A 22,539-nucleotide genomic window follows, 5' to 3' on the forward strand; every position below is an offset into this window, starting at 1 on the left:
CTATTGCATTATTATCATTGCTTTATCCAATGAAGTTTGAAACACTCAAAATTAAAAAGCAAATAAATCACATCCATACGAATTTTGTACTGCGTTGACATTTAATCACATCAATACCTTCAGAACAACAACAATGGATGAAACATTGATCTTACTATTAATATCAATAATTTTCATAGTATTGATCTTCAAATTCATGGTCCAAAGAAATACAACAACACAAAACCTTCCTCCAAGTCCACCAAGTCTTCCATTAATAGGCCATTTACACCTTCTAAAAGACCCAGTTCACAGAACCTTGCAGAAAATCTCACAAACTTATGGCCCTGTAGTTTCCCTTCGTTTCGGTGTTCGCCTCGTAGTTTTAATCACATCCCCATCTGCTGTAAAAGAATGTTTTACAAAAAATGACATCATTTTCGCCAACCGTCCTCTTCTACTAATGGGGAAACACCTGGGTTATAACTTCAACACCATGATCACTGCCCCGTACGGTGAACATTGGCGTAACCTGAGAAAGATAAGTTTACTCGAACTGCTTTCGACCACTCGTCTCAATCTGTCTGTTCGTATCAGGAGAGAAGAAATCAAGCAAATGATTGGTAGTTTGTATGGAAGTTTGAGTGTTGGGTATGCTAAAGTGGAGCTGAGATCGGTGTTTCGTGTTCTGGTTTTTAATATCATGATGAGAATGATTGCTGGGAAAAGATACTATGGTGGTGGAGGAGCGGTGGTGGGTGGTGAAGCAGGGGTGGTGGATGGTGGAGCAGGGGTGGTGCTGTTTTCTGACGTAATTAGGGAGGTTCTTGAGCTTGCTGGTGCTTCGAATGCTGCAGATTTTCTGCCTGTACTGAGATGGATTGATTATGGTGGATATATAAAGAAGATCAAATTGCTTGCTAAGAAAACGGATGCTTTCTTACAAGGTCTCATTGATGAGTGTAGAACTAGAAAAGGTGTACTAAACAAAGAAGATGATGAAGAAGAAGAAGAAGAAACTATGATAGACCGTTTGCTTTTGTTACAGGAATCAGATCCAGAGTACTACACTGATGAGACTATTAAAGGGCTTATATTGGTAAGTTCCTACTCTTTCTGGCTGAAAATTGTTCCTATTTTTGTTATTGCCAAGTCCCTAATCTCTCCATCCAAAAACAATTGTTTGTCAGTTGTCACTAGACTGCCCTACTCCCTCAGTCCGAAAACAGTTGCTCCATCCAAAAACAATTGTTTGTCAGTTGTCACTAGACTGCCCTACTCCCTCAGTCCGAAAACAGTTGTTTGTCAGTTGTCACTAGACTGCCAATTAAGTCCCTACTCCCTCAGTCCGAAAACAGTTGCTTGCAGTTGTCACTGGACTGCATAGTCCCTAGCCTTTATACACCCTCCTTTCGAAAACAGTTGCTTGTCGGTTGTCTCTGGACTGCTTAGTCACTAATCCCTACCCCTTATACTCCCTCGGTCTGAAAACTATTGCTATGTTGATTATGCTCGAAAGATAGCTCATAGCTGTAAACTACTCCCTACGTCTGAAAACAGTTGCTTGTCAGTTGTCACTGGACTACCAAGTCCCTACTCCCTCAGTCCGAAAACAGTTCCTTGTCAAAGTATTCGATTTATCATGATTTTCTTAAGCAGACTAAAGAAGAAGGTAACATGGCGGTAATTAAGAGAACAAAAGGGTCTGCTTGACAATTGGCTGATGGCTGTTTTCCTTGGTTTGTTTGACCGACTGCTTTTGTTGTCTTTTTATGTTGGATGTTTGGCGGTATACTTTCTGAAAACGAGTCTGGTAAAATTGGCTATTGGCTACTAGTTGTTTCTTAAAATGTAATTAGAAAAATGCTACTCTTACTAGCTTTTTGGTTTTGGCCAAGGAAATAGTCACTTGCCAAACATGTATAATTGTATATTGGTTGTTTGACTACATGAAAAAGGAAAAAGCAAAAAGCCACTTACCAAACGTGTATATTGACTGTTTGACTACATAAAAAAGCCAAAAGCAAAAAGCCAATGAAAATCCAACAAAAAGCCAATAACCAAATAAGCCCAAAGTATATGTTTGGATACTTAGGGCTTGTTTGGAAATTGGCTTTTTGTTGGCTTTTTCATTTGACTTTTGGCTTTTTCATGTGGTCAAACAGCCAATATAGATGTTTGGTAAGTTGGCTTTTTCGTTGGCTAAAAAGCCGACTTTTTCGCCAAAATCCAAAAGCTAAGAAGAATAGCTTTTTTACATTGGCTGTTGGCTTTTATTTTTAGTAAGTACATTTATGAAACAACTATTAGTCAACAACAAACTTTACCAAACACATTTTTAGAAAAATCTACAGTCAAACATCCAACATAAAAAGCCAACTCAAACAGCCAGTCAAACAAGCCAAATAAAACAGTCCAATTGCCAAACAGGGCCTAGTGTACTATGATGCCATTTACCTTACTAGATAACTGGTAGTAGGATTCAAAAACTCATCCTAGCTTTCCAATCACCCCTTCTTTGTTATCTGCAGGTTCTGCTAGTTGCTGGGACAGACACTTCATCAACAACAATGGAGTGGGCAATGTCACTCCTTCTCAACAATCCCAACATTTTAAACAAAGTTAAATCCAAAATCGACACTCAAATCGAACAAGATCATCTGATTGATGAGTTATTAGACCTTCCTAAACTACCATATCTTCAAAACATCGTCTCAGAAACACTAAGGATGTTTCCTGCAGTTCCTCTTCTATTACCACACATGTCATCCCAGAAATGTCAGATCAATGGGTTTGATGTACCATCTGGAACAATGTTACTGGTCAATGCTTGGGCTATTCATAGGGACCCAAATCTGTGGGATGAACCTACAGAGTTTAAACCAGAACGGTTTCAGACTTCAGAGGTTGATGATGATGATGATCAGTATAAGTTTATACCTTTTGGTACAGGAAGGAGGGGTTGCCCTGGTTCGATATTGGGTAATAGAATGGTTGGGTTGGGTTTGGGTTCATTGATTCAGTGCTTTGATTGGAAAAGGGTTAGTGATGAGGAAGTTGATATGATGGAAGGGCGAGGGCTTAACATGCCAAAAGCAGAGCCTCTTGAGGCTATGTGTAAAGCACGGCCAATCACGGCCCGTTTAACTTCGTCCCAGCCCGGCCCAGCTCTAACCCGACCCATTGAACAGGTCTAGTCGTACATACAAACTTAACAAGAGTTTTAGACTTCAGACAGTGTGTCAAGCTAATTAAAAGTGGTTCAGTTAAGCTGTAAATTGTTATTATTTTCTGACATAATTAGCAGTTTCTTGTGGCAACAGAACTTTTGGATTGTATGAATGAATTCTGTGGTTAACTATATACTTAACATGCTAAAAGCACAGCCAATCATGGCCCGTTTAACTTCGGCCCGGCCCATTGAACAGGTCTACTACGTACAAACTTAACAGGAGTTGTAGACTTCAGACAGTGTGTCAAGCTAATTAAAAGTGGTTCAGTTAAGCTATAAATTGTTATTATTTTCTGACATAATTAGCAGTTTCTTGTGGCAACAGAACTTTTGGATTGTATGAATGAATTCTGTGGTTAACTATATACTTAACATGCTAAAAGCACAGCCAATCATGGCCCGTTTAACTTCGGCCCGGCCCATTGAACAGGTCTACTACGTACAAACTTAACAAGAGTTGTAGACTTCAGACAGTGTGTCAAGCTAATTAAAAGTGCTTCAGTTAAGCTGTAAATTGTTATTTTTTTCTGACATAATTAGCAGTTTCTTGTGGTTAACTTAACAAGAGTTTGGATTGTATGAATTCTTTAGTTAACTATATATACTTTGATCTTGATTCTGGAACCAAGTCTTGCACATGCACTATGTTTTCAGAAATACATATCCATGATGAAAGACTAATTGGTTATGAAAGACAGCTTAATGAAATCATTTCTTAGAACAAGGACTAATCCTCCAAAACTACCAATTATATTTGTTTGGATAGGATTTGTAAACCTAAAAAGATATATGGCTTGATTTTTTGAATAGATTTTGTAAACCAAAATGTGTAGGAGGGGCTAGACTTTTTGAATAGATTCTGTAAACCAAAATTTCAGTACCAAATCTAGGGCTGTCAGAAACTGAACCGATCCTATCAACATCCAACAAAAACCAAAGTGACTTGCAAAAAAAATTCACACATTCAATCCACATGAGCACAATGGCCCTATACGAAGCATTATCCAACTATACACGAACCAATTATAACCGAACCGTAACTGACCAATGACCCGATTTGACAACCCTAATTTATTCTTATTAGTCAGAATCCAAAAGGCTATAGTGTTGAGCATTTGCCAAGTCACTTGTGTTTTTTCTGAGAGCTCATTCTCTCTCTATTTACTTGGTGGATTCTCCTCTAACCGGCCAATATGCTTTTATCACTTACATTTAATACTCATGTTAGTTGTGTATGTCGGCAATCAAACAGGCAGTATAAATGTTAGTTCAATACTACATGTTTGCCAACTTGCATCTTAGATATTTTGTACACATTTTGTCATCTTGTATACAACTCTATATTGTTCTTCCTTATATCCAATAATGCCCAAAAAAAAACATTTTCTTAAGATAACTCTAATTTTCTTATATACCAACCAGTCAACAACTACCAGCACTGAAGTTCGAGTTCGAGCTTTTCCCCTGCATTTTTAACCTCTCTTCTTACTAGCTTCCTAAACAGTCTTTCTTCAACAAATTCCATACAACCAGTCAACCAGTATATATAGCAAGTAATGTATAATGTCGTATCGAATTGAATCGTACGACGAATTATACAAACAATAGACTAGTGATAGTCATATATCTTTGCATGGTTTTCTAATACTCATGGTATTAGAAGTTGCATTATCTAAAGTAACAAAATGGCAGGGTCTGCTGGCAAAGTTGTAAAAGCCAAGCTGGTAGGTACTCCTATATCATACTGTTTTCTGTATTTATACGCTTTCTGTGCTCGAAATTGATAGTCATGTCTCCCTATAATGTGAATTTGTAATGTGACAACTGAATCTGGAGATAGTGGTACCATGGATACAAATTTTAAAATCTAGTTAATGTTCTTGCAAATGCATAAATTTGAAATTTCTTTCATAAATGTAGCAATTACCTGAAATAACAGTGTAATTGATGTTTTGTCTACTGCCATGGTGAGCAAGTTGCAAAGATGGTTGTGGGTCGGGCCAACCTGAGGCCCAACCTGACACGACAGGAAAAGGCCAAGCCCAGCCCGACCCAGGGCATTTTTTTTGGAAAAAGCACGACACCACTCTACAAACCATGCTAACTTTAGTAAAATTAGTTTTAAACAGGATGCCATGCCCATGAGACTGTGCCGGGACTGGGCCATATTTTGAAGTTTTCGGCCCATCATGTTTCGGCTCGATGTAGAGTGGGTTTGGCGTGGGCCGGGCCCATAGGTTCAGCCCAAAGCCGACCCTCAGCCATCTTTAGTTGTACATGTATTGTATACCTTGTACTTACATGTTCACATCCTAGGTTCTTCTTGGAGATATGGGAGCTGGAAAGACGAATTTGGCATTGCGATTTGTAAGAGGCCAGTTCTTTGACTGTCAGGTACAATTTCCATCTGCCAAGGGAAAACAAGAGCCATAAAATTAAATTTACAGCAAAAAATAAGTTCCATAAAGTTTTGGAAAGTTGTAATAAGTTCAGTGAAGTTCAGATAAGTGAAAATTAGATGAATAAAGTAAAACACATCCTCAATCACTTTTTGTACACTAGAGCAGGAACCAACAGTAGGTGCAACATATTTCACTCAAACATTATCAGTAAAGGAAGCAACCATTAACTTTGATGTATGGGATACTGCTGGACAAGAAAGGTATCATAGCATGGCTCCTCTGTATTATCGTAACGCGACAGCAGCTCTTCTGGTTTACGATATCTCTGACAAGGTTAACTGTTTTCTGATGTTTTCCCCCGTTTATTTGCATGCATTTCCTGTAACACTCATACTTCTTTACAGTTTTGGTATTTTTGAATCATGTTGAGTTTATAAGTTGAATTGATGGTGCAGCATTCTTTTGTTCGAGCGAAAAAACTGGTTCAAGAACTACTAACAGAAGGTAAAGACACTGGTGTTATGTAGTACTAGTACTCACATCTTGTTAGCCTAACAGTAAATCAGTTGTCCAATGTGCTCTGTACTAAAATAGCCAAAACAAGATGGGCAAACAATAAGGCTATGTCCTCTTCACTTATTTCAGGTCTAATAAGATAATATAAGATAATAAGAAGTATAAGATAAGGGGTAATAAGATATGATAATAATAAGATAAGATAAGGGGTAATAACTAATAAGATATGATAATATAAGATAAGTTCAGGGCCAATAAGATAAGATAAGATAAGATAGGATAATATAAGTGAAATTCAGGTGAATAGAACGGTACCTACGCCTTAGCTATCTATTCATTTCACACTGCAGAGACTCCGATTCCAGTGTTGTCGCTGGTGGGGAACAAAGCAGACTTGGAAACAGAAAGAGAAGTAGCTACTGAGGTATCATTCTTAATTCCCATTTTCTATCATTGTTTGGTTCTTCCTGATAGCTAAAATACTGGTTCATGATCTGGTTTTAATTACTATTGTAGTCCTTCAATTTTAATTGTGCGTTTACATTGAATTTGTATATGAATTGATCTATAACAGGAAGCCGAAACCTTGTCTCAAGAAAATGGACTATTCTTCATGGAGACATCTGCAAAGACTTCACATAACATCAATGAGCTCTTCTATGAAATAGGTGAATGAGTAATCTTATTATAATACTCACTATACAGATTTCAAATCACATCCTTAATCTTTACCCCTAACTGCAAAACTACTCAGGGTAGAATATGTTGCATGCATTTCCTAAACCACTCTTACTGGTTTTTCTGACTCATTTCTCATGTAAATTATGATGCTATGTAACACAAAATCTATATTCTTTCCTTTACCTTACTGTTTGTTTTAATATTGAAATGAGTGAGGTTTTTAAAGTTTGAGCTTCATTACCTAAGATAAATACTTCATTTTGCATGAATTCTTTTGGCTATTTCAGCAAAACGAGTAGCTGAAGTTTGCCCTCAGCAGCCCTCAGATATTGACCTGCAAAATGAAATACAAAACAGAAGATTTTCATGCTGTTCAGGATGAATTGTGCCCTTTTGGCTTCACTGAAAATGCGACTACAAATCTACAATTGCGGCTCAATGCTTATATATTACTGCAAATTTAGTTTTACACACTTGTAGTTTGATGATTGAAACAATGTGAAAATGTTAAACACGAATGATATAAGAGTTCATTTGCTGTGAAAATGGATGAGACATAAGCTAATTGAGGAACAGACGAAGCAATGGACACAAAAATGTTGTCGCATATCATGAAATAGAATCCATGAATATCCCTGAATGTATCTACTTCTTGATGACTTTGTGAAGTTAAATGACTTACAAACACATTGAAGAAGGGCATGTCTTTAAATCTGAACGTGAATACATGATAAAAGGTTCACAAAAACAAAGGAGTTTGCATAGGCCTGCAATTATTTAAGTTCGCAACATTCTTCACAACTCATCCACAAATACACAAGTGAAAGAACTTCATACCAGTTGAAACCTTACCTGCCAAGACAACGATAGAGATTAGAGAGCAAAGAACCTCTTGTGTAGTCCCAGCAACTGCCATAAACCAGCAAATGCCTTCTTCTTGGACTTCAGAGTTCAGATTAGGAGCATTACAACAAACTCTTCTTAAAACAAATAACCCTAACGAAAAATTGTCAAAAAGTACCTTCTTTTTGCCTCACTTTGTGAGCTACTCCCTCCGTCCCGGAATACTCGACCCGGTTTGACCGGCACAGAGTTTAAGGGACTTGAATTGACTTATTTAATTTAATAGGTAGTAGTTGATAGTGGGGTATTATTTTAATGTAGTTAGTGGAAAATGGGTAAAGAGTGGGGTTGGGAAGAGTAGGGGTTGAATTTTTAATTATTTTTTGTATGGAGTAAGGGGTAGGTGGGTTAATAGGGGTGGAGTGAGAAATAATATAATATTGTTAGAATATTTCCATTTTTAGAAACAGGTCAAGTATTAAGGGACGGCCCGATAAGGAAAACAGGTCAAGTATTCCGGGACGGAGGGAGTAGTACCTTATATTTTTAATTTTGTCAAATAGTACCTTGAATTAAAAATTTGTTTTAAAAGGGAATCTTATTGCAACATTCCGGCCAAAATCACAATTTTTCGACCATTGATTCAACCTTCCCTCCAAAAAATTGTGCGTGTGTAACAAACCTAGCCAAAAATCACGCCCCTATGTTAACTTCTTCTAAGAACAGCAGAAAAACAACACTTAGACAAGAATTTTAGATCTACACTCATTTAATTTGGAGGGCGGGAAGCAGTTGGAACTACTTTGAATTTCGTAAGATGATGAGCGCGTGTGAACACGCGATGACTTCCCTCTAAAATTGTGGCAACAACCGGAATCAATGGCCGAAAAATGCGATTTTGGCCGAAATGTTGCAACAAGGTACCATTTTAAAAACAAGTTTTTAATTCAAGGTACTATTTGACAAAACTGGAAATATAAGGTACTAGGTCACAAAGTGAGGCAAAAAAAAGGTACTTTGTGACAATTTTGCCTAACCCTAAAGATAATAACACAACTATCACCCACCACTTTCAAAACACACAAAACTCACAAACCCGGGTTCCGTTAATCTGCAAAAATCTTTCCACTCATACCTTAAGAACACACAAAACTCAGAACCCTAGATTCCCTTTGAAATTTAGTGTATCTACAACATCCTTTAAAAGGTATTATCCATTATTTTAGTCACTTATTTCCTTTGATCATTCCAATCAAAAGATCTCAAAGATTAAGGGATCAAAAACTTACAGTGTGTTCTCAAAATAGCATTTCCTCCTTAAGTGAACACCTCTCATCATTTAGACGTGCAATCCGTGGATTATGGACCGTGGTGCACATAGAGCATGGTGCACCAAAAGAACATATGTGCATAAGCAAAAGAACATGACACTTAAGGTAAAAGAAAATGCGATATAATATTTCACTTTTTTTGTTATAAAAATAATATATTATTTTATATTTATTAAAAACCTAAATAAAAAAACACTCATGTTCTTTTCTCGTAATCAGATGTTCTTTCAATTATATACTAGTGTTCTTAAGGTGTACCATGCTCTATGTGCACCATGGTCCACCTTCTAAATTGCGGTGTGCCCCAAAAAACCACACAATAAAACCTTCAAAATATAATGAACTTAACTTCCCATATTCCTCTCAAAAGTTTCCTGATGTAATCATCTCACAACATTCACTCCAAGAATGATTTATTTTTTCAAAATTGAACTTTCCATAAACTAAAGGAAAAATTACTTTAATTAATCCAACATTTTGCCGATTTTCCGTTAAAAATCCAACCTTTTGATTATTATCTAATAACCCAATCTTTATGCCCCATTAACTTTTATTGCACCCAACCGGTTACCAACCTAGTACAATAGGTAACTTGTACACGTGTCATCCAATCATTCGCTTTTTTTTTCAAAAAAAACATTTATTCTTTCTTTTTTTCTTTTTCCTTCTTCCTTGTTACTACTTCTTCCCTCCTCCAAAGTTGTGAAGCAGAAAAGGCTAAAAAAAGCAAGAATCCACCGCTAGCCTGACACTCGCCGAATTAAAGCCTCAGTTGTTTTACCTTAATTCTAATTCAAGAATACCCAGTTGTTCAAATCTTCCAAAAAATAATCGTTTAAAACAGTTTGATTCTACCCTCTGAAACAAAAATTAAGATCTGAAATTCTTACCTTAATTTCTCATTCCATGAATACCCAATTGCTCCAGTCTTCTTAAAGTTAGCGAAGTTGTCAAATTTCTGTTTAATTTGAGTTAAAAATACCTTATTGTTCTCTTTGATATAAAAAACATTGACTTAAAATTTCAGATTTTGAGCTTAAATTTCATTCCCTAAAAAACTCAGTTCGTTGAATTCCAATTAGTTAATATTACTAATCTTTTATCAATGAGTTAAAAAACGTTTAATGTAACCGGTTTGAACTCTCAATTTTCAGTGTGATTTCCTAAAAATGGAATGATTAAATGGGGGGTGCAACAAAGAAAAAATCTCAAGGAATAGGAACCAGGGGAAGAAGGACGAGAAGGAGGTAGGAAAAATTTTAAAAGTAAATTGAAATTAAAGCTGACCTCTTTAGCCGGTTCCAAGTTATATGGGTTTAATAAAAGTCAATGGGGTATAAAAATTGGATTATTATCTAATATTGGATTATTAACGGAAAATCGGTAAAATGTTGAATTAATTAAAGTAATTTTTCCTAAGCTAAAATGAAACCATCCCACTTACTGTACAACTTGAAACTTCTGCACCCATCTTATCCATTAATATTCATTCATTTCATCTCCTCTATTACACAGTGTTAACAATAACAATCCCTCTTTATGTCACACCTCTCATCATTTCCCCCCCAAAATCACATAAAATAGAAACCATCAGAACATAATGAACTTTAGTTCCATATTAATCTTAAAACTTACCTATACGACATTTCACAAAATTTACTCCAAGTATGACTGAAGTCTCTAATCAAATAACCCAAAGATCATAACATAACCACCACCCACCACTTTCAGAGAATTTATCAACCCGGATTCCCTTAATCTGCATACGGATTTTCCACTCACACCTTTACAACAAGGCAATCCAGATTCCTGTAATCTGGCAAAAGAATTTCAGTTTGTGAACCTGAACATACCAACAATAACTCATGTGTACCCCTACTGAGTACTGAGTACTGACAAACTTTCTTTGGTGGTGATCATCAACCTATGTCGTAATGTTGCAAATTTAGAATCAACTTACAACATGTCTTTCCACTTACAACAATTCATATCCTAAACCTGGATAACAGAAATCTTACTGGTTCTAGATTCTATGATTATTGAAATTGGACCACGAGTCATAACTCTCATAAGGTAGTGAGTTTTGTTGCATTCTGTTGGCAATTTTTGGACGGCTGAATACATTCTAATTAGAAGAGCCTGATAAATAATTGGCTCTTGAACAATCAAGGAAAAGGGGTGGCCTGTTGCGGAAAGAAATTGATAAATTCTGTTTCTCCTTCTATAGCCTGCTGATGCTCAACTACTGAAAAGGAAAACTAATTAGGTTTAGTTTTGGAACAACACATCTTTGTACTTGACATTGCCAATGTATTGAAAGGTATTTCAACGTTGTTCTTTGTTTCTATTTCAATGTTCCACAGTTCTAAATCTTATTTCATCAACAATCAAACTCAATGTTCTTTTCACCTTAGAATTCAACTAAAGTAGATTACAAAATTACATAGCCTCATTTGCACCACATATTTCCTCTAAATTGATGGGGATTCCTTCCAGTTCCTGTCATTTGCACCACGTGTTTGTTATTATTATTATTATTCAAATTCAACATTATATTGAAGATCCAATACACAAATATAAAACACTACTTACCACTCCATTCATGGAGGTAAGGGCAGACCTTGCAGCTTCAGCAGTGGAGAATGTCACGAAGCCAAATCCTTGGTTTCTTCTTCTTCCAGCTCCTCTCCCGTATACAACTCTCGCGCTCAGAAAAACCTTCTCGATTGGCAAAGACTTCTCGAAGCATTGGTGTTGTAACCCCCCTTCCGAGGTTACCAACAAAGATTTTAGTTGGCCTCTATAACAAGATAACCATGGGTGAGTATCCAATCCCATATATCAGCTATGTTTCTGAAGTTATTAGATAAGTAAAAACAAACAATACCTAATGCATGTGTTTTTATTGCTATTACTGATACTCATGTTTTGTTAACTTTATATTTTGTTAGATTAAATAAAAACATTAAAATTTGACTTCGGATAAACACTATAAACTGCCAACATGAATCGTAATACCATAAAACTATATCCAACCGCACCATGCTTTAACTATAATGAATTTTGATTTCTCTGGGGATCTGATCATCCCAGTGCATGGTTAAACATGCAATATTAATTACAGTCAAACTTGCATGTACCATGTCGTTTCAGAGACTACATCCTGTTTCAACAACATCAATATTGAAAATCCAGACCTGATAGTTGGTGTACAGGAGACCATGTTGCTGCTGCTGTGAAGGATGCATCATGCGAATGCTATACGGCATTGGTCTGTACACACTAGGAGGAGCCTGAAAATTGAACAAAAGCATGTTAATCAAAGCATATCCCCATAAAAGAAAAACATTTCAAAACAACATCAATATTAATCATTTAGATTAATTGAGGCCAAAATACCTCTTCTACATCAATATTAATCATTTAGTTTTTATATTCAACATCTGTACACACGGGATATGATTTAGATTAATTCGGTCAAACATATATTCATCATTTTTATTTTAAAACAACAACAATATTGAAAACCCAGACCTGATAGTTGTAGTTGTACAGGGGACCAGGATGCATCATGCGAATGCTATACGACATTGGTCTGTACACACTAGGAGGAGCCTGATCATGAATATTGAGCAAAAGCATTAGTCATGCATATATTTATCATTTTTATTTTAAAACAACATCAATATTGAAAACCAGACCTGATAGTTGTAGTTGTACAGGGGACCATGTTGCTGCTGCTGCGATGGATGCATCATGCGAATGCTTGACGGCATTGGTCTGTACACAATAGGAGAAGCGTGAATATTGAACAAAAGCATGTTAATATCTAAGAAGTTGATGGGGAAATCAAGGATTTAAAGAGTTTTATTCTGGAATAGTGGGGATTAATTAATCGTTAAAAGATCGAGAATATTATAGGAAGAGGACTGAAAAAAGAATTAACCTGATAGATGTGCTGGGGACCATACAGATGTGGTGGACGCATCATGGGAATGAAATACGACAACAGTGGGACACTAGGAGCCAGAACATTAAACAAAAGCGTATGTTAATCACAAAATCAAAACATATCCCTAAAAACTACATACCCATTGTTATAATTATTATTCAAATTCAACACATTAATATTGAAAATCCAGAGATACATCCGATTAAGTCAGTCCATTAGGGAAATTAAGGAGTTTAAGAGTTTTATTGTGGACAGGTGGGGATTAGTTAATCGTTAAAACGCATTCAAAATACCAAACGTAAAGAATAAAAAGATCATTTTGCTATTTTTGATTAACATGTTTACTACAAATGAATGCCTGGACTTAGGAATATGCTTAATGGCGTATTTTTAGAATAATCTCAACAATTGATTAACTATTTACTACATGGCGCATTTGATTTACTATTGCCAATGTATTGAAAGGACTGACTAAAAGAGAACTAAATTCAACAAAACATGTTAATCAATGTTGCAAACATCAAAACATATACAATTATAAAAAGGTAAAAACTACATACCCATTGTTATAATAGCAAATTATACGTCATTTATCAACACTCAAACCCATTGTTATACCCATTGTTAACATAGCAAATTATACGTCATTTATCAAAATTTAACATCACTGATAACAATCATCAAAGAACTTATTCTTTCATCAAAATCATCAAAGAAATCGTAAGAACTAACCTCAGGCGGGTCTACAACAAGTGGATCAATAAGTGGGGCTTACAATAATTGCCAATGTATTGAAAGGTATTACAACGTTGTTCTTCGTTTCTATTTCAATGTTCCACAGTTCTAAATCTTATTTCATCAACAATCAAACTCAATGTTCTATTCACCTTAGAATTCAACTAAAGTAGATTACAAAATGTATTGAATGGTATTACAACGTTGTTCTTCTATACTGCCCAGTTTCTATTTCAATGTTCCACAGTTCTAAATCTTATTTCATCAACAATCAAACTCAATGTTCTATTCACCTTAGAATTCAACTAAAGTAGATTACAAAATTACATAGCCTCATTTGCACCACGTATTTCCTCTAAATTGATGTGGATGCCTTCCAGTTCCTGTCATTTGCACCACGTGTTTGTTATTATTATTATTATTCAAATTCAACATTATATTGAAGATCCAATACACAAATATAAAACACTAATTACCACTCCATTCATGGAGGTAAGGGCAGACCTTGCAGCTTCAGCAGTGGAGAATGTCACGAAGCCAAATCCTTGTTTTCTTTTTCTTCCAGCTCCTCTCCCGTATACCACTCTGGCGCTCAGAAAACCTTCTTGATTGACAAAGACTTCTCAAAGCATTGGTGTTGTAACCCCCCTTCTGAGGTTACCAAAAAAGATTTTAGTTGGCCTCTATAACAAGATAACCATGGGTGAGTATCCAATCCCATATATCATCTATATTTCCGAAGTTATTAGATGTATAAAAACAAACAATACCTAATGCATGTGTTTTTATTGCTATTGCTATTACTAATACTCTTGTTTCGTTAACTTTATATCTTGTTAGATTAAATAAAAACAATAATATTTGACTTCGGATAAACACTATCAACTGCCAACATGAATCGTAATACCATAAAACTATATCCAACCGCACCATGCTTTAACTATAATGAATTTTGATTTCTCTGGGGATCTGATCATCCCAGTTCATGGTTAACACATGCAATATTAATTACAGTCAAACTTGCATGTACCATGTCGTTTCAGAGACTACATCCTGTTTCAACAACATCAATATTGAAAATCCAGACCTGATAGTTGGTGTACAGGAGACCATGTTGCTGCTGCTGTGAAAGATGCATCATGCGAATGCTATACGGCATTGGCCTGTACACACTAGGAGGAGCCTGAACATTGAACAAAAGCATGTTAATCAAAGCATATCCCTATAAAAGAAAAACATTTCAAAACAACATCAATATTAATCATTTAGATTAATTGAGGCCAAAATACCCCTTCTACATCAATATTAATCATTTAGTTTTTATATTCAACATCTGTACACACGGGATATGATTTAGATTAATTCGGTCATACATATATTAATCATTTTTATTTTAAAACAACATCAATATTGAAAACCCAGACCTGATAGTTGTAGTTGTACAGGGGACCAGGATGCATCATGCGAATGCTATACGGCATTGGTCTGTACACACTAGGAAAAGCCTGAATATTGAGAAAAAGCATCAGTCATGCATATATTTATCATTTTTGTTTTAAAACAACATCAATATTGAAAACCAGACCTGAGAGTTGTAGTTGTACAGGGGACCATGCTGCTGCTGCTGCGATGGATGCATCATGCGAATGCTTGACGGCATTGGTCTGTACACAATAGGAGAAGCGTGAATATTGAACAAAAGCATGTTAATATCTAAGAAGTTGATGGGGAAATCAAGGATTTAAAGAGTTTTATTCTGGAATAGTGGGGATTAATTAATCGTTAAAAGATCGAGAATATTATAGGGAGAGGACTGAAAAAAGAATTAACCTGATAGATGTGCTGGGGACCATACAGATGTGGTGGACGTATCATGGGAATGAAATACGGCAACAGTGGGACAATAGGAGCCTGAACATTAAACAAAAGCGCATTTTAATCACAAAATCAAAACATATCCCTAAAAACTACATACCCATTGTTATAATTATTATTCAAATTCAACACATTAATATTGAAAATCCAGAGATACATCCGATTAAGTCAGTCCATTAGGGAAATTAAGGAGTTTAAGAGTTTTATTGTGGACAGGTGGGGATTAGTTAATCGTTAAAACGCATTCAAAATACCAAACGTAAAGAATAAAAAGATCATTTTGCTATTTTTGATTAACATGTTTACTACAAATGAACGCATGGACTTAGGAATATGCTTAATGGAACATTTTTAGAATAATCTCAACAATTGATTAATTATTTACTACATGGCGCATTTGATTTACTATTTTGAACGGAATGTGTTGTTTTGCATTTAGGAACTAATTTGTTTTAGAATAATCTCAACAATTTGTAAATAATGGCTACTAAGTTGAAGAATAATTGTACTAGGTATTGAAGGGTGAGACTATTTTTGTGAAAATAATACCTTATTTAGTATGTAATATTATTAATTTCGGAATTCAACAACACTAATTCAAACAAGTATATCAAAGAAAGTACCATGTTAGTGGAATTAAAGAGAACTAAAAATATGAAACAAAGGACTAAAAAGAGAAATATCCATTGTTATAATAGCAAATTGTAACCCATTTATCAAAATTCAACATCACTAATTACAATCATCAAAGATCGTATACTATCATCAAAGAATAAACAGTATTATCAAAGAAATCGTCAAATAAACCTCAGGTGGGTCTACAGGTGGGTAGGTGGGTCTACAGAAACAAAGGACTGACTAAAAGAGAACTAAATTCAACAAAACATGTTAATCAATGTTGCAAACATCAAAACATATACAATTATAAAAAGGTAAAAACTACATACCCATTGTTATAATAGCAAATTATACGTCATTTATCAACACTCAAACCCATTGTTATACCCATTGTTATACCCATTGTTAACATAGAAAATTATACGTCATTTATCAAAGTTTAACATCACTGATAACAATTATCAAAGAACTTATTCTTTCATCAAAATCATCAAAGAAAACGTAAGAACTAACCTCAGGCGGGTCTACAACAAGTGGGTCTAAAAGTGGGGCTTACAACAATTGCCAATGTATTGAAAGGTATTACAACGTTGTTCTTCGTTTCTATTTCAATGTTCCACAGTTCTAAATCTTATTTCATCAACAATCAAACTCAATGTTCTATTCACCTTAGAATTCAACTAAAGTAGATTACAAAATGTATTGAAAGGTATTACAACGTTGTTCTTCTATACTGCCCAGTTTTTATTTCAATGTTCCACAGTTCTAAATCTTATTTAATCAACAATCAAACTCAATGTTCTATTCACCTTAGAATTCAACTAAAGTAGATTACAAAATTACATAGCCTCATTTGCACCACGTATTTCCTCTAAATTGATGGGGATTCCTTCCAGTTCCTGTCATTTGCACCACGTGTTTGTTATTATTATTATTATTATTCAAATTCAACATTATATTGAAGATCCAATACACAAATTTAAAACACTACTTACCACTCCATTCATGGAGGTAAGGGCATACCTTGCAGCTTCAGCAGTGGAGAATGTCACGAAGCCAAATCCTTGGTTTCTACTTCTTCCAGCTCCTCTCCCGTATACCACTCTGGCGCTCAGAAAACCTTCTTGATTGACAAAGACTTCTCGAAGCATTGGTGTTGTAACCCCCCTTCCGAGGTTACCAACAAAGATTTTAGTTGGCCTCTATAACAAGATAACCATGGGTGAGTATCCAATCCCATATATCAGCTATGTTTCTGAAGTTATTTGATAAGTAAAAACAAACAATACCTAATGCATGTGTTTTTATTGCTATTACTAATACTCATGTTTTGTTAACTTTATATCTTGTTAGATTAAATAAAAACATTAAAATTTGACTTCGGATAAACACTATCAACTGCCAACATGAATCGTAATACCATAAAACTATATCCATCCGCACCATGCTTTAACTATAATGAATTTTGATTTCTCTGGGGATCTGATCATCCCAGTGCATTGTTAAACATGCAATATTAATTACAGTCAAACTTGCATGTACCATGTCGTTTCAGAGACTACATCCTGTTTCAACAACATCAATATTGAAAATCCAGACCTGATAGTTGGTGTACAGGAGACCATGTTGCTGCTGCTGTGAAGGATGCATCATGCGAATGCTATACCGCATTGGTCTGTACAACATAGGAGGAGCCTGAAAATTGAACAAAAGCATGTTAATCAAAGCATATCCCTATAAAAGAAAAATATTTCAAAACAACATCAATATTAATCATTTAGATTAATTGAGGCCAAAATACCCCTTCTACATCAATATTAATCATTTAGTTTTTATATTCAACATCTGTACACACGGGATATGATTTAGATTAATTCGGTCATACATATATTAATCATTTTTATTTTAAAACAACATCAATATAGAAAACCCAGACCTGATAGTTGTAGTTGTACAGGGGACCAGGATGCATCATGCGAATGCTATACGGCATTGGTCTGTACACACTAGGAGGAGCCTGAATATTGAGCAAAAGCATTAGTCATGCATATATTTATCATTTTTGTTTTAAAACAACATCAATATTGAAAACCAGACCTGATAGTTGTAGTTGTACAGGGGACCATGCTGCTGCTGCTGCTGCGATGGATGCATCATGCGAATGCTTGACGGCATTGGTCTGTACACAATAGGAGAAGCCTGAATATTGAACAAAAGCATATTAATATCTAAGAAGTTGATGGGAAAATCAAGGATTTAAAGAGTTTTATTCTGGAATAGTGGGGATTAATTAATCGTTAAAAGATCGAGAATATTATAGGGAGGGGACTGAAAAAAGAATTAACCTGATAGATTTGCTGGGGACCATACATATGTGGTGGACGTATCATGCATGGGAATGAAATACGGCAACAGTGGGACACTAGGAGCCTGAACATTAAACAAAAGCGCATGTTAAGCACAAAATCAATACATATCCCTAAAAACTACATACCCATTGTTATAATTATTATTCAAATTCAACACATTAATATTGAAAATCCAGAGATACATCCGATTAAGTCAGTCCATTAGGGAAATTAAGGAGTTTAAGAGTTTTATTGTGGACAGGTGGGGATTAGTTAATCGTTAAAACGCATTCAAAATACCAAACGTAAAGAATAAAAAGATCATTTTGCTATTTTTGATTAACATGTTTACTACAAATGAACGCATGGACTTAGGAATATGCTTAATGGAGCATTTTTAGAATAATCTCAACAATTGATTAACTATTTACTACATGGCGCATTTGATTTACTATTTTGAACGGAATGTGTTGTTTTGCATTTAGGAACTAATTTTTTTTAGAATAATCTCAACAATTTGTAAATAATGGCTACTAAGTTGAAGAATAATTGTACTAGGTATTGAAGGGTGAGACTATTTTTGTGAAAATAATACCTTATTTAGTATGTAATATTATTAATTTCGGAATTCAACAACACTAATTCAAACAAGTATATCAAAGAAAGTACCATGTTAGTGGAATTAAAGAGAACTAAAAATATGAAACAAAGGACTAAAAAGAGAAATATCCATTGTTATAATAGCAAATTGTAACCCATTTATCAAAATTCAACATCACTAATTACAATCATCAAAGATCGTATACTATCATCAAAGAATAAACAGTATTATCAAAGAAATCGTCAAATAAACCTCAGGTGGGTCTACAGGTGGGTAGGTGGGTCTACAGAAACAAAGGACTGACTAAAAGAGAACTAAATTCAACAAAACATGTTAATCAATGTTGCAAACATCAAAACATATACAATTATAAAAAGGTAAAAACTACATACCCATTGTTATAATAGCAAATTATACGTCATTTATCAACACTCAAACCCATTGTTATACCCATTGTTATACCCATTGTTAACATAGAAAATTATACGTCATTTATCAAAGTTTAACATCACTGATAACAATTATCAAAGAACTTATTCTTTCATCAAAATCATCAAAGAAAACGTAAGAACTAACCTCAGGCGGGTCTACAACAAGTGGGTCTAAAAGTGGGGCTTACAACAATTGCCAATGTATTGAAAGGTATTACAACGTTGTTCTTCGTTTCTATTTCAATGTTCCACAGTTCTAAATCTTATTTCATCAACAATCAAACTCAATGTTCTATTCACCTTAGAATTCAACTAAAGTAGATTACAAAATGTATTGAAAGGTATTACAACGTTGTTCTTCTATACTGCCCAGTTTCTATTTCAATGTTCCACAGTTCTAAATCTTATTTAATCAACAATCAAACTCAATGTTCTATTCACCTTAGAATTCAACTAAAGTAGATTACAAAATTACATAGCCTCATTTGCACCACGTATTTCCTCTAAATTGATGGGGATTCCTTCCAGTTCCTGTCATTTGCACCACGTGTTTGTTATTATTATTATTATTCAAATTCAACATTATATTGAAGATCCAATACACAAATATAAAACACTACTTACCACTCCATTCATGGAGGTAAGGGCAGACCTTGCAGCTTCAGCAGTGGAGAATGTCACGAAGCCAAATCCTTGGTTTCTACTTCTTCCAGCTCCTCTCCCGTATACCACTCTGGCGCTCAGAAAACCTTCTTGATTGACAAAGACTTCTCGAAGCATTGGTGTTGTAACCCCCCTTCCGAGGTTACCAACAAAGATTTTAGTTGGCCTCTATAACAAGATAACCATGGGTGAGTATCCAATCCCATATATCAGCTATGTTTCTGAAGTTATTTGATAAGTAAAAACAAACAATACCTAATGCATGTGTTTTTATTGCTATTACTAATAATCATGTTTTGTTAACTTTATATCTTGTTAGATTAAATAAAAACATTAAAATTTGACTTCGGATAAACACTATCAACTGCCAACATGAATCGTAATACCATAAAACTATATCCATCCGCACCATGCTTTAACTATAATGAATTTTGATTTCTCTGGGGATCTGATCATCCCAGTGCATTGTTAAACATGCAATATTAATTACAGTCAAACTTGCATGTACCATGTCGTTTCAGAGACTACATCCTGTTTCAACAACATCAATATTGAAAATCCAGACCTGATAGTTGGTGTACAGGAGACCATGTTGCTGCTGCTGTGAAGGATGCATCATGCGAATGCTATACCGCATTGGTCTGTACAACATAGGAGGAGCCTGAAAATTGAACAAAAGCATGTTAATCAAAGCATATCCCTATAAAAGAAAAATATTTCAAAACAACATCAATATTAATCATTTAGATTAATTGAGGCCAAAATACCCCTTCTACATCAATATTAATCATTTAGTTTTTATATTCAACATCTGTACACACGGGATATGATTTAGATTAGTTCGGTCATACATATATTAATCATTTTTATTTTAAAACAACATCAATATAGAAAACCCAGACCTGATAGTTGTAGTTGTACAGGGGACCAGGATGCATCATGCGAATGCTATACGGCATTGGTCTGTACACACTAGGAGGAGCCTGAATATTGAGCCAAAGCATCAGTCATGCATATATTTATCATTTTTGTTTTAAAACAACATCAATATTGAAAACCAGACCTGATAGTTGTAGTTGTACAGGGGACCATGCTGCTGCTGCTGCTGCGATGGATGCATCATGCGAATGCTTGACGGCATTGGTCTGTACACAATAGGAGAAGCCTGAATATTGAACAAAAGCATATTAATATCTAAGAAGTTGATGGGGAAATCAAGGATATAAAGAGTTTTATTCTGGAATAGTGGGGATTAATTAATCGTTAAAAGATCGAGAATATTATAGGGAGGGGACTGAAAAAAGAATTAACCTGATAGATTTGCTGGGGACCATACATATGTGGTGGACGTATCATGCATGGGAATGAAATACGGCAACAGTGGGACACTAGGAGCCTGAACATTAAACAAAAGCGCATGTTAAGCACAAAATCAATACATATCCCTAAAAACTACATACCCATTGTTATAATTATTATTCAAATTCAACACATTAATATTGAAAATCCAGAGATACATCCGATTAAGTCAGTCCATTAGGGAAATTAAGGAGTTTAAGAGTTTTATTGTGGACAGGTGGGGATTAGTTAATCGTTAAAACGCATTCAAAATACCAAACGTAAAGAATAAAAAGATCATTTTGCTATTTTTGATTAACATGTTTACTACAAATGAACGCATGGACTTAGGAATATGCTTAATGGAGCATTTTTAGAATAATCTCAACAATTGATTAACTATTTACTACATGGCGCATTTGATTTACTATTTTGAACGGAATGTGTTGTTTTGCATTTAGGAACTAATTTTTTTTAGAATAATCTCAACAATTTGTAAATAATGGCTACTAAGTTGAAGAATAATTGTACTAGGTATTGAAGGGTGAGACTATTTTTGTGAAAATAATACCTTATTTAGTATGTAATATTATTAATTTCGGAATTCAACAACACTAATTCAAACAAGTATATCAAAGAAAGTACCATGTTAGTGGAATTAAAGAGAACTAAAAATATGAAACAAAGGACTAAAAAGAGAAATATCCATTGTTATAATAGCAAATTGTAACCCATTTATCAAAATTCAACATCACTAATTACAATCATCAAAGATCGTATACTATCATCAAAGAATAAACAGTATTATCAAAGAAATCGTCAAATAAACCTCAGGTGGGTCTACAGGTGGGTAGTTGGGTCTACAGAAACAAAGGACTGACTAAAAGAGAACTAAATTCAACAAAACATGTTAATCAATGTTGCAAACATCAAAACATATACAATTATAAAAAGGTAAAAACTACATACCCATTGTTATAATAGCAAATTATAC

The 22,539-nt window shown here is 34.8% G+C and overlaps 2 protein-coding genes across 2 annotated transcripts; both read left to right on the forward strand.

Moving 5' to 3' along the window:
• Window positions 1-47: 47 nt before the first annotated feature.
• On the forward strand, window positions 48-3,389 carry LOC110786607 (cytochrome P450 81Q32-like). Its single transcript, XM_056842868.1, has 2 exons — window positions 48-1,078; window positions 2,511-3,389. Exons 1-2 carry the CDS (start codon window positions 134-136, stop codon window positions 3,174-3,176), a joined length of 1,611 nt encoding a protein of 536 aa, XP_056698846.1. The 5' UTR covers window positions 48-133; the 3' UTR covers window positions 3,177-3,389.
• A 1,205-nt stretch (window positions 3,390-4,594) lies between these two features.
• On the forward strand, window positions 4,595-7,504 carry LOC110786608 (ras-related protein RHN1). The gene is made up of 7 exons (XM_021991158.2): window positions 4,595-4,935; window positions 5,528-5,605; window positions 5,779-5,946; window positions 6,069-6,117; window positions 6,480-6,553; window positions 6,704-6,797; window positions 7,098-7,504. Exons 1-7 carry the CDS (start codon window positions 4,897-4,899, stop codon window positions 7,190-7,192), a joined length of 597 nt encoding a protein of 198 aa, XP_021846850.1. The 5' UTR covers window positions 4,595-4,896; the 3' UTR covers window positions 7,193-7,504.
• The last annotated feature ends 15,035 nt before the right edge of the window (window positions 7,505-22,539 follow it).

Source organism: Spinacia oleracea, chromosome 4 (assembly GCF_020520425.1).
Source record: "Spinacia oleracea cultivar Varoflay chromosome 4, BTI_SOV_V1, whole genome shotgun sequence".
Lineage (NCBI taxonomy): Eukaryota > Viridiplantae > Streptophyta > Magnoliopsida > Caryophyllales > Amaranthaceae > Spinacia > Spinacia oleracea.

Bases quoted from the DNA above. Each gene is read 5' to 3' on its own strand.
- LOC110786607 (XM_056842868.1), top strand. From the start codon at position 134: ATGGATGAAACATTGATCTTACTATTAATATCAATAATTTTCATAGTA. The intron at 1,079-2,510 runs GTAAGTTCCTAC...TGTTATCTGCAG, and splicing joins CTATTAAAGGGCTTATATTG to GTTCTGCTAGTTGCTGGGAC.
- LOC110786608 (XM_021991158.2), top strand. From the start codon at position 4,897: ATGGCAGGGTCTGCTGGCAAAGTTGTAAAAGCCAAGCTG. The intron at 5,606-5,778 runs GTACAATTTCCA...ACACTAGAGCAG, and splicing joins GCCAGTTCTTTGACTGTCAG to GAACCAACAGTAGGTGCAAC. The intron at 6,554-6,703 runs GTATCATTCTTA...GATCTATAACAG, and splicing joins AAAGAGAAGTAGCTACTGAG to GAAGCCGAAACCTTGTCTCA.